This window comes from Oryctolagus cuniculus, chromosome 8 (assembly GCF_051225735.1).
Source record: "Oryctolagus cuniculus isolate XC-2025 breed Fujian yellow rabbit chromosome 8, ASM5122573v1, whole genome shotgun sequence".
In the NCBI taxonomy this organism is placed as follows: domain Eukaryota; kingdom Metazoa; phylum Chordata; class Mammalia; order Lagomorpha; family Leporidae; genus Oryctolagus; species Oryctolagus cuniculus.
Genome location: NC_142874.1, coordinates 106,218,983 through 106,231,803, shown reverse-complemented (window position 1 = coordinate 106,231,803; position 12,821 = coordinate 106,218,983). Strand labels below are relative to the sequence as shown.

At 40.8% G+C, this 12,821-nt stretch overlaps 1 protein-coding gene across 11 annotated transcripts in view; it reads right to left on the bottom strand.

Moving 5' to 3' along the window:
- FAM13A (family with sequence similarity 13 member A) overlaps positions 1-12,821 on the bottom strand; it is a 388,793-nt gene that overhangs the window by 182,838 nt on the left and 193,134 nt on the right. For all 11 annotated transcript variants that reach the window (XR_016212400.1, XM_070047870.2, XM_070047871.2 and 8 more), the window contains one exon: positions 3,125-3,208. Coding sequence is in view for 9 of the 11 variants with exons in the window: in XM_070047870.2 (XP_069903971.2) it covers positions 3,125-3,208 (84 nt within the window). In the remaining 2 variants the exon portion in view is untranslated. The remainder of the gene's footprint in view (positions 1-3,124; positions 3,209-12,821) is intronic.

Sequence of the window (12,821 nt, the reverse complement as noted above, 5' to 3'; positions counted from 1 at the left end):
AGGGGTCACTGACTCATCCAGGGAGTGCATGGCACTGGGTAAGGGAGGTATCATTTTTTCACCCTGGACTCCAATCAAGAAGCATCTTTGCTACCTAAGGAAGAGAAATATAATCCTTCCCATTGCCCAAGAGCAGAGACAACAGCTGGGTAGAGGCAGCACACATGGAGACAGATGGCTTTGACTGGAGAGGCTTGTCTAGAGCTAATGGACACGGGCCATTTCTGGATTACCGTTTTACATCTCCAGTCCATGTAGGGATCAGACATACTTAGCTGTCCAAGGCAAATACAACTATAACTAGAGATGTCGGAGAAAGACAGCAACAGAGGCTAAAAGGAGTAGCATTACTACTAAGGATACACATCATCCCCATAGCTTACTAAGTCACTCTAGAAAGGACACACCAAGCCTATTTTGAAGGCAGTCTCGGCTTTAACTTTCAAAGACCAACTGGAGGAAAGAAGATCTTAAGATCTCAAGATGTTTCTTGGTGACAGATAATAATCTCTCATAAGTCACATGCTCTGCCTCGTTTCTGTTATTTGAATTTACAAAGATTACACCAAAGTTCAGGGGTGGTTTTAACCTTTGTAATAAGTTTGATCATGTAACAGAAACCTGCACAAAGGCCATGAAGAACCAAAAGTCACAAACTAAGGTTTAACCAAGGAAATAGTTTCTCTACTGAACTAGTTGGTTTATGATCCATACAGCAAGACAGATGGAGGGGAGGAAACTATGTGTACAATAATTATTGATTTTCTATGTGTCTAAAATTATTGATTTTCTATGTGTCTATGTAGGATCAATGTAATGAGAGTGACAGAATCCCTTCAAACAATTTTATGACAGGTTTCAAGAGTGACTTTCATTTAAGAAGTGATCCATTTAGCGTCTCATCATCTCAAAGTAATTACACCAATATAACTGCAGTTAAGCAAATGTTAGCTAAAAACATTCCTTAAATCCTACAATATTTAAAAAAAATTTTTTTTGACAGGCAGAGTTAGACAATGAGAGAGAGAGACAGAGAGAAAGGTCTTCCCTTTTCTACTGGTTCACCCCCCAAGTGGCCGCTACAGCCGGTGTGCTGCACTGATCTGAAGTCAGGAGCCAGGTGCTTCCTCCTGGTCTCCCATGTGGGTGTAGGGCCCTAGCACTTGGGCCATCCTCCACTGCACTCCCGGGCCACAGCAGAGAGGTGGCCTGGAAGAGGGACAACCGGGACTGGAACCCTGGGGTACTGGCGCCGCAGGTGGAGGATTAGCCTATTGAGCCGCAGAGCTGGCCAAATCCTACAATATTTTAATGTATCTGTTCGATGAATATATTTTTGACACTGAACATTTATTAATTGCACAGTAAACAAAATTTCTACTGTACATTTGAATTAATTATAAGTTGGCACATGTGTATTTCAGTAAAAATGACAGAAAATGTACCTTGAATCTGGAAAGGAAAACACGTGTTAAAGTAATTTTCTAGAAGAAAAATCAAGATGATGGGGAAGGCATTTGTCCTAAGAGTTAAGATGATAATTGGTATTCCTGCATTACATGTTGGAGTGCCTTGGTTAGAGTTCCAGCTCCACTCCCAAATCCAGCTTCCTGCTAACACACACCCTGAGAGGTAGCAGGTGAGGCCTTCCACCCACATACGTGACCCAGACTGAGTTCCTGCCTTCTGGACTCAGCCTGGCGCAGGCCTGGCTATTCTGGGCACTTGAGGACTAGATCATGGATGGGCGATGTCTATCTATCTGTCTCCCTCCCCCTCTCCGGGTTTCAAATAATAAAAATTTTTTTTCTTTTAAAAATCAAGGTATGGACCAGTGTTGTGGCACAATAGATTAAGTAAGCTGCCAGCATCCCATATAGGGGTACCAGTTTCCACCTTCTCTGCTTCTGATCCAGCTTCCTGCTAATGCACCTGGGAAAACAGCTGATGATAGCTTAAGTAATTGGGCTCCTGTCACCCATATGGGAGACCAAGATGAGGTTCCTGGCTCCTGGCTTCAGTCTGGCCCAGCCCTAACTGTTCTGGCCATTTGGGGAGTGTACCATTGGATGGAAGATCTCTTTCTCTCTGTCTCTCCCTTTCTCTTTGTCACTTTGCTTTTTCAAATAAATAAAAATAAAAGTAGAATAAATTTTATAAGAAAAGATACTTTTATTTATTTTTAAAATAAACCATAAACTTTAGCCATAAATAAAACACTGAGCAATGGCTCAATATTTCACTTGATTTGCCTTTGAAATTAAAGCCACTATTATTTTTATAGTAACATGATTAAAATTAAAACTAGAATTCTTTAAAATTTTAAGTAAAGTGAAAGTTTGGAGAATATTTAGTCTTATAACTGGATATAAATGTCATAGTGGTCAGGTATGAATTATATAAATAGAAATAGAAATTCTTACTCAAAAACGAAGATTAGGAAAGTAAGCTGCTATAAGATTAATATAATCACTTTTCTGAATAGGCAAATGATCAAACTGTCATGACATATTTTGGGTTACAGAAGTTTTGCCCCCTCCACTGACAAAATAATTATATGTATTCTGCATTTTCTCAATTAGGGAAACAAAATTTTACACATTAGCATCTTTATTCTATCACATCTACAGTAATTTATATTTTCTCTTATTCAGATTTACTTAAATTCTACTAATTGTGTTATTTTTATAATTAAGAAAAATCAATAAGGTGAATTATATTTTGAAAAAGAAAAATTACATTTTTATGTGACATTTTATTTTACATCAAGGAGGCAAAATGCATCTCATGTATTTCTACCCTGCTTTAAAGTACTCGGGAAGCTCTACTACTCTTGAGCATTTTCTATGTTGGAGGCCAGAAATAATTCTGATTGAGCAGAAATAAAAGCATATACTAAAAAATATCACCATCTGTTGAACATAGGAATATCCTGAGAAGTCTGAAAGAACATAACCTTGAATTAAATGTGCTAAATAAAAAAGTGCTTTTTACATCATCAAGCAACTCCTCTCCCACCACAAACTACAGAAAGAAATGCAAGCAACAGAGTCTGGAGATGTGAGAGCATTAAGAGGCATGCTGAAGGGTGCATGTAGTAGCCTACAGAGCAGCAATAACATACCTTGGTCTGTGGAGATGGTTTTGGCACGTCTTTTTCCAAGTCTTTTGTTAAAACTATGGGCAGGGAATTCTTATGACTGGCCTCCTATCAAAGAAATATAAGAGAAACATTAAAGAACATTTACCTTAGCCAGAAACTGCAAGGCAGTGAACAGTGATTTTTAAGGGAGACAGCATTTTTAGATTGAGTTGCTCACGTCAAAAGCTGGTTAGATGGTACTGAAGAACCAAAACCTTTCCTTTCTTCATGGTCACATTCTACAGTGAGGTAAGACAAGTTGGTACTGGGATACAAGTGGGACACACAGTACATACATACTCAAGGCAATTGCCAAAAATCTTATCTACACTGACCTGCCACTATATCATTCACATATGTATCTCCACTACAAGAAGCTCTGGCTTTTTTTTTTTAAATATAAATTAAATCTCCAAAATATCAATGAACAAACTTAGAGTTGCCAGCTTTCCCCACAATATTTCACAGATGGGTTCTAATTCTTTTCCTTTTTTTTTTTTTTTAAGATTTGTTTTATTCGAACCAAGGTCTTCAGCAACCAGGTGGTCAACCAAATGCTGCTACAGGGATATACTTGACTCCTCCTCACATAGGAGACAGAGGCTTGAGACATTGCCCCCATGCCAGCCAAGAGTACCTCAATGCCCCATGTCAGCAGGAAGTAGCTCTAAAGACAGATCATCGTCCCTCTACCCTTCCTGGACTTTTGGGACAGATGTAATCCCATACAACTCCTGTTTTATAAAAAACACAACGGGGGAATGTTAGTAAAAGGTATAGTCTTTATCTATGGCGCGATCTACACCCTGATACCATCGTAGGCTCTAGCCAGGTGTCATGGGTGTCAAGCTCCACCCTCCTAATGGGATTCGCTGGTCCTACTTCCCTGCCCACCCCCTGGCAAAGTTTTAAAAAGGACCTGTTCCTGAACACTTGGCTTGCGTGTGCTCGCGCTCGCTCTCTCTCTCTCTCTTTCCTCTCCATCTCCTGACCGCTGTCTCTGTCTCTGTCTTACGCTCTCCTTCTCTCTTTTCCTTCTTCGCTCCTTCCCTCCAGTCTGTCAGGTTTCCCCCAATAAACTCTTTCCCTTAAAAAAAAAAAGATTTGTTTTATTTACTTGAAAGGCAGAGTTACAGAGAGAAGGGGGAAGAGGGGTAGAGGGAGAGAGGGGAAAAGGGGGGGGGGGAGAGAGAGAGAGAGATGGATCTTCCATCTGCTGGCTCACTCCCGAATGGTTGCAACGTGGGACAGTTGGGGTTGGGCTAGGCTGAAGCCAGGAGCTACTTAGGTGTCTCCTACATGAATACAGGGCCCTGGATCAGAAGTAGAGCAGCCGGGACTCAAATTGGTGCCCCTATGGGATTCTGGTGCTTTTATCTACTACACCACAGGGCCAGCTCAGGTTCTAATTCTTTATACATCTATCTTTGTTTTGTTTTGGTTTTAAGATTATTTAGGGGCTGGTGCTGTGATGTAGTGGGTAAAGCTGCCGCCTGCAGTGCTGGCATCCCATATGGATGCTGGTTTGAGTTCTTGGCAGCTCCACTTCTGATCCATCTCTCTGCTATAGCCTGGGAAAGTAGTAGAAGATGACCCAAGGCTTTAGGCCCTGCACCCATGTGGGAGACCCAGAAGAAGTTCCTGGCTCCTGGCTTTGGATTGGCCCAGCGCTGGCCATTGTGACCATTTGGGGAGTGTATCAGTGGATGGAAGACATATTCTCTCTTTGTCTCTCTGCCTCTGTAACTGTGCCTTTCAAACAAATAAATAAATCTTTAAAAAAAGATTTATTTGATACACAGAGTTACATAGAGAAAGGGAGAGACACAGAAAGATCTTCCATCTGCTGGTTCATGCCCTAAATGGCTGCAACAGCCAGCACTGGGTCAGGCCAAGTCCAGGAGCTCCTTCCCGGTCTCCTATGTGGCTTCAGGGACACAAGGACTCAGGTCGTACTCTGCTTCTTTTCCTAGGTGCATTAGCAGGGAGCTGGATCAGAAGTGGAGCAGTCGTGTTAGGAACAGCACCCATATGCATTGCTGGCATCTCTGGCAGCTTTACCTACTATGCCACAATTCCAGCCCCTGTACACCTTATCTTCAACAAATTCCTTCAGCTGATTTTTGCAAACCACTGCTGAACAGCAACAGTTCCATGTGAGTACCCTAAAGTGAGGAGAAGTATCTGGTTCCAAAATTATTAAATGCCTAAGTCCTTGGCTCACATCAAGGCAATGTTTGCAAAAATAAGGGCAGAGATTACAAGGAGACAACTTAGAGTTGGATAGATTTACTACTTATTTCTAAATGATCAACAGAAATAATAATCTTTATTATTTAAATCAACAATGTAGAGCCTCTCTTCGAAATAGCTACTGACTTGAATAAGTTTTCCCACAGATGATTCTATTCCCAAATTAAGACAGAGTAAAAAAAAACCTGAGATAATAATAAAGCTGAGAAAGTCAGATTTCCTTCACTTGTTCCATAACCTCAACCTCTATAACCCATTTCTTCTTCACTCTAAGACTTTATCATCCGTACCATGAGTTTCTTTTTCCCGTTTACTTTAGGGTTAGTTAATTACAGACTTTTAGACAAAATTTAAGTCTGCAATATTTATAACACTTGTGAAATTATATTCAGTTATTTCTAAAGGGAACAATATAGCATTAGGGTAAAATGTCTCGGGGGGAAATAACAATCTTACTTCTTAAAAAATCTTGACCCTAATGATCTCTCAGACATTGTGCCAAAGACTTCGTATTCATAAGGCCATCCCCCACCTGCCCATAGTCCTTTTAAGGATAATACAACCAAGACTTATAGAAGATAAGCAAATCTGCCAGTGCCTCACAGGACTCAATGATGGTTCTGTATAGCTTTAAGACCTGAGCTTATATTTACTTTATATAGTACTTTTCATCTCTAATATAACTGATCTCTTAAAGAGCCATTAAACAGTGGAGCAGTAACATTTTAAACCCCAAAGGGATTTTTAAAGTATAGTACCCCTTTAGTTTTTACAAAGAGGAATTGGACCCTGGGGTGATGTTCTCCAGATCACAGAGAGAACAGTGGGGCTGAGCTGTGTGCCTGGACCACAGGGCTGCGCATGGCACCTGTTCTCGGGTTTGTGCTAGGGAACATTCCCAGACTCCCGGGGAACTGGAAGCCTCTTCTAAGCTGGGAATAGCTGCAGGTGCTGCCAACTCTCTCAGCTGCCAGTGGCCTCGCATACAGCCCTAAGCAAAGACCTAAGGGTACATCTGAGACCAACAAATCAGTGTACATTCTGGTCCTACGCTTTCCCATCAGTCACCACACCTGCTAGTGAGCCACTGACTGGAAATAGTGAATGAATCCATTTCTGCTTCTGACTCACTGTGAGAGGGATAAACTATATCCAGCATGACATTTAGAGCAGTCAAGTGATTAACTGTCTAATTCACTGCGTAATTTGACTACACTTAGATAATATAATAAGTGTTCTTCACTTTGTGCCCACTCCACTTTAACCTACCAGTATGTAAATGCTAGAAAAGGATGAGAAGTAGTGTGATGACTAAGGGAAGTTAGTAGGAATGGTTGATTTTTGTTTATGTCTATCTGAGTGTTTACAGATGCCTATCATTCTTTCTGATGCATAAACTAGAGTGAGTGTATTCCTTCAGTACCCCTACTTTCTCTCCCAGTCCCTGAGAGTTCATGAACACAAGGCTGAGAGTCGGCATTTTCTGTAAGACCATGAAAGCACTTTCTCTAAACTTGTATCTGAAAAGAGCTGCACAAATTAGGTTTATTTTTTTGTTTTATGGCTTTAATTTCAGAAAACAGAGACAAAGTGAAGTTTGGTAGGCAGAGCACTGAACCAGGAGTCAAGCGACCAGGCTTCTCGCTTGATTTCACTTACTAACCAGAGCGGTATGAACTTGGGCAAGCATTTCATATAAAACAAAGCTCCTGTCTAGTTCCAAATGTCAAGATTTTACGATTCTTTCAGGAAGCAGCAAGTTACTGACAAAAAGACAAGCTGCCACCTGTCCAGAGTGACACTGCCAAGGCCCCCACCCTCCCTAGGATGCTACTGAACAGAGGCCCACACCCCTGCAGAGAGCAGTGAACCTGGGGGCTCCAGAGCCCAGGACACAGGGGACCTCCTCTGTCAGGCCCGGGCTACTTACTCATATGCCTAGAGAAAGGGTAAGTAGTTCAACTGGCAGCTGAAGTAAAATAACTGGCAATAACAATGTGAACCTTCAAAAAATATTATAGAACCGTGAAGTATTAGATAAAATGCCTTAAAAATTGTACTTTAAATTAATTTATACTCATAGGTATTTATCTAAGGGAATTAGAAGCCATGTCTACATAAAAATTTGTAGGTAAATTCCCAAGGTAGCATTTTCCACAACAGCCTACAAATGGCAGGAGGTCAATATCTATCAACAGGTGAATACATATAACTGCAAAGCATATGCATTATAAATTACATGTAATTTATATGTACAATTCAGCTACATACAATACATTACAAAATATTAACTACAGTTATTGAAGTTAAATTATACATATAATTCAGCAACATAGTGATCAAAACGAATGGGTACTGACTCCTGCTGTAACATGGACAAACCAGAAAACTGTGCTAAATGAAAGATGTCAGATACAAAAGGACACCTCTTGTGTAATTCCACTTTATAAAACAGAGACAGGCAAGAACTTGGTGATAGGAAGCCCAACAGTAGCTGCCAGGGGCTGTGAGCAGGGGAAATGTGCAGTGACTAAAATGGGTCTGGTCTGTACGAGGTTCCTTTCTGGGTGATAAAAACGTTCTGGAATCAGGTAACAGTGATTGCACAAGACTGTGAGCATACTGAAAACCACTTGATTGGGGTAGGCAGGCAGCTGGGGAGTGGCAAGAAATTAAAGGCTCTAACACCTAAGCTGCAGGCACTGCTCGAATCCCCGTATCTTCTGCACTGCCTCAACATGGCTGAAGACTTGGCATAGCCACTCCTCATGCAGCTAAGCCTCACCTCCCATCATGCACCAGATGCCATCACACCTTCCTGGAGATCACCACTTGCACCTCAGCCCCATCCAATCCCTGCCTCCTTTGAACATTCAGTCAGGCCCTGCTTTGGGCACCATCCCTTCTCCTATGAAAATGATGGCTCCAGCTTGGGTGCAGACAACTCTTCCTCATGAGATTGCCTGCATTTATGTCTTGAGTGTGCACTATCCCTTTGCCTTTCAATAAATCCTGATTCTGTTCACTTCTATCTACATATCCTGGCTGTACTTCTACACAAGGGAAGACAAGAACCTGGACTCAGTCTAGTCGGGGTTCTGTACGATCCCAGGCAGGGCTCCCAATCCTCAGGACATAATCCAGGGATCCCAACCCCTACATCACAGTGCTTTATATACTTTAAAATGCTAAACTATCACTATCTCTCTCTCTCTCTCTCTCTCTGTTATTATTTGAAAGTCAGAGTTACACAAAGAGAGGGACATAGAAAGAGAGATCTTCCATCTGCTGGTTCAATCCCCAGCTGGCTGCAACACCCAGCGATGGGCAAGGATGAAGCCAGGAGACAGGAGCTTCCTCCAGGTCTCCCATGTGGGTGGCAGGGGCCCAAGAACCTGGGCAATCTTTCACTGCAGCTCCCAGGCCACTAACAGGGAGCTGGATTGGAAGTGGAGCAGCCAGGACACAAACTGGTGTCCATATGGGATGCTGGCTGATGTTGCAGGCAGTGGCTTTTCCCTCCACATCATAACACAAGCTCTGAGGGTAAGCTCTTAGAGTGTGTGAATTACATCTGGTTGGTTGGTTTGTTTTTACAAAGCCATTTACTACAAGTCTTCACATTCCCAGGGCAAAAGGGAAGAGACTCGAGGTTTGTATTCAAACCCTTCCCTTAGAATAAACTCATGGAAAGTGTTTGAAAGGGGGTGTTTTGTGTTCCTAAGTGTTCCACTGTATAAAAATTCATTAAAAAAATACTCACTCAATCCTACTATGGCTGGCACCCCAATGCTGAGCACTGAAGCATGGAGTGACAGATAAATTAGGCATGAATATATTATATTGCGTATGTTTCTAATTATTTCAAGCATTTGGTCTATTTAAATAAGACTTTTGACCGAATTGACGGCTCCCTCTAATGACTTTTGCGCAATCATCACTTGCTTAACCAAGTGGTGTCAGAGTACCACACAAACACCATTTAAAAATACAATGGGGAAGGCAAAACATCACCTGTTTATCACGGCTTTGCTGGCCTTACTGTTCAACCACTAGTGACATGAAAACAGGATAGCACCTCATTCCCACGGCCTTGCCCATTCCCCAGCACTGCCCAGGCCTGCTCTCTGGCTCCACAGCTCTGCCCAGTGCTCCTGCAGGTCGCTCCCTTGCCAGGATGCCCCATCCAAGCACCAGCGTACTCCCTGCCCACTTGTTGCTCTCTGTTCCCTTACCCTTTCTTATATTTCTCCAAAACTCATAGAAATACCAGAAATGAAGTCACACTGCTTGGGGTTCGTTCTTTATTGGTCAGTTCACTCCATTCTGGCAGAAGAGTTGGGCAGTTCTGCTCATAAATATATCCGCAGGACCTAGAACAAGGCTCACAGCACAGCAGCTCAATCGTGGAGTGAATGAGTACACTACATGAACGAATAGCATCCCTTTTCTAACCTTCACAATCCCCTGGACGTTCCTCCTCCTAATCACTTTATTCTCTTGACCCTTCATTCTCTTGCTAATAACCTGAAATTCCTTCTTCCAAGCTCCAACCATGGTATTTCTCTTGCAAAAATGCAGCATTGGATAAATCCAATTATCTGCCTTCTCTGGGTTTCCAATCTCTAAGATTTTATGTCTTATATTTTCAAATCCCTTTCTTTTCATCCTTGCTTCTTTTTTGAAAAAAAAAAAAAATAGAAGCATTGGAGCAGCATCAAATTGACAAACTAAGCTAAACTTAGTTGAACATATCCATCCTCTCTATCTTCTCCCTTGTTATAATGAGAGATCAGACTCCGATCCCATTACAGAGTAATGCCTGCCTCATGTACCTCACATCTCATCTTCTCTCCACTCCCCAAGAACTTTGCAGCTTTAATGATGCCTTATTACTCCCTCTCCATCAGATCATTCTCATTAATCATGAGCATGCTTAGGAATTGTACTTGATTGTTTTTTGTTTTATTATTTGAGAGGCAGAAAGTCAGAGACAGACAGCATGAATCATCAAACCACTGGTGCACTCCCTAAATGGCCACAATGGCAGGGGCTGGGCCAGGCTAAAGCCAGGAGCCAGGTAAAATATCCAAGTCTCCTATGAGTGTAACAGGGCCCAAATGACTGAGCCATCATCTGCTGCCTTCTCAGGTGTACAAGCTGGGAACTAGATGTGACACAGTGCAGCCAGGAGTTCTGATGTGGGCTGTGAGCACTGCAGGCAACACCTTAGCTTGCTGCACCTGGTCCCTGAAAACTCCTTTATTTCCCTTCCTTTTAGTATTAATTCCAACCATTAGAGAAATTGGTAAATTTCCCATGATACTGAGAATCAGACACTAATGGAGGGGGGTGGAGAGGAAGAAGAGGAAGAAATTAGAAAAATTAAATACAATTAAATACTATCAAATGACCCAACATACAGATCTTAGGAGTTCCTGAAGGTATAGAAAGAATGAATGGATAAGAAGGCATATTCAGTGAAATAATTACAGAAAACTTTCCTAATTTGGAGAAAGGAAGGGATGTCCAAGTACACGAGGCACATAGAACTCATTATAGATATGAGCAGAAAAGATCTTCACATGACACATTGTAGTCAAACTCTCCACATTAAAACATAAAGAAAATATTCTAAAATGTGCATGAGAAAAATGCCAGATTACTTTCAGAGGATCTTCAATTAGACTGATTCACAGCTGACTTCTCATCAGAAACCCTATAGATTAGGAGAGAATAGAGAGTCATAATCCAAGTCTTAAGAGAAAAAAAAAAAAAAAAAAACATGGCAACCCAGAATACTGTACCCCTACAAAACTCTTAGTTATGAATGAAGGTGAAATAAAGACCTTCCATAACAAACAGAAATTGAAATAATTTGTCACCCCTCATCCAGCCTTACAAAAGATGCCTAAGGATGTGCTACACATAGAAACACAGACAGTGATCATTATGAAAAAATGTGAGGCAGAAAATTTCCCAGTAAAAGCACAAGGGAAATCCAATGCAAACAATATGCATATTTATGGAAAAATGGCAGGGACAGGTCATTATTTATCAATAGTAACCTTTAATGTAAATGGCCTAAATGCTCCAATTAAAAGATACAGGCTGGCTGAATGGATGAAAAAACAAGACCCATCTATTTGCTGCCTACAAGAAACACACCTCAACAACAAAGATACACACAGACTGAAAGCAAAAAGATGGAAGAATATATTCCATGCTAAAGGAAAGCAAAAAAACACCATCCCAATATCAGACAAAATAGACTTTAACACAAAAACTGTTAAGAGAGACAAAGAAGGACACTATGTAATGATTAAGGGACCAATTCAACAGGAAGACGTGACTATAACAAATGTATACACACCAATGCCAGAGCTCCTGGCTATTTAAAACAAATGTTAATGGAGTAAAGGGAGACATAGACTCCAATACAATAGTAATGGGGGACTTCAACACCTCACTTTCATCAATGAATAGCTCAGCTACACAAAAACTCAACAAAGAACATGATGGACCAAATGGACCTGATATCTATAGAACTTTTCATCCCCCAGTTGGAGAATATACATTCTTTTCATAAGTATGTGGAACTTTCTCTAGAATGGAACATTTACTAGGCTATAAAGTAAGTCTCAGCAAATTAAAAAAAATTAAAATCATATGATGCATTTTTCTGACCACAATCCAATGAAGCTGGAAATTAACAACTTAAGAATCTCTGCAAAATATGCAAACACATGAATACTGAACAACATCCTCCTGAATGAACAGTGGGTCATAGATAAAAATAAAAAAATTCCTGGATATGAACAAAGATGACAATAAAACATAAAAACTGATGGGATACAGTAAAAGTAGTGCTCCTGGCTTCGGATCAGCACAGTGCGCCAGCCGCAGTGCGCTGGCTGCAGCAGCCATTTGGGGGTGAACCAATGGAAAAAGGAAGACCTTTCTCTCTGTCTCTCTCTCACTGTCCACTCTGCCTGTCCAAAAAAAAAAAAAAAGAAGAAGAAGAAGAAGAAGAAGCAAATTTGTAGCAACTGGTGCCTACATCAAGAAATTGGAAAGGCAACAAATGAATGAGCTATCAATGCATCTTAAGGTTCTAGAAAACTAATAGCAAACTCAAATCAGAAGGAAAGACATAATTAAATTTAGAGAAGGAATAAGTAGGAAGAAAAAAAGTTAAAATTAGAGAATAAACAAGATTGAAACAAAAAATGCAAAATATCAGTGAAATGAAGAGCTGGTTTTTTGAAAAACTAAACAAAATTGATACATCACTGGCAAAACTAACCAAAAAAGAGGGGAAAGACTCAACTCAATAAAATAAGAGATGAAAAAGGAAAATGTAAGAACAGATATAACAGAGATAAAAAGAATCATCAAGAATTACTGCAACAAGCTGTATGCTAAC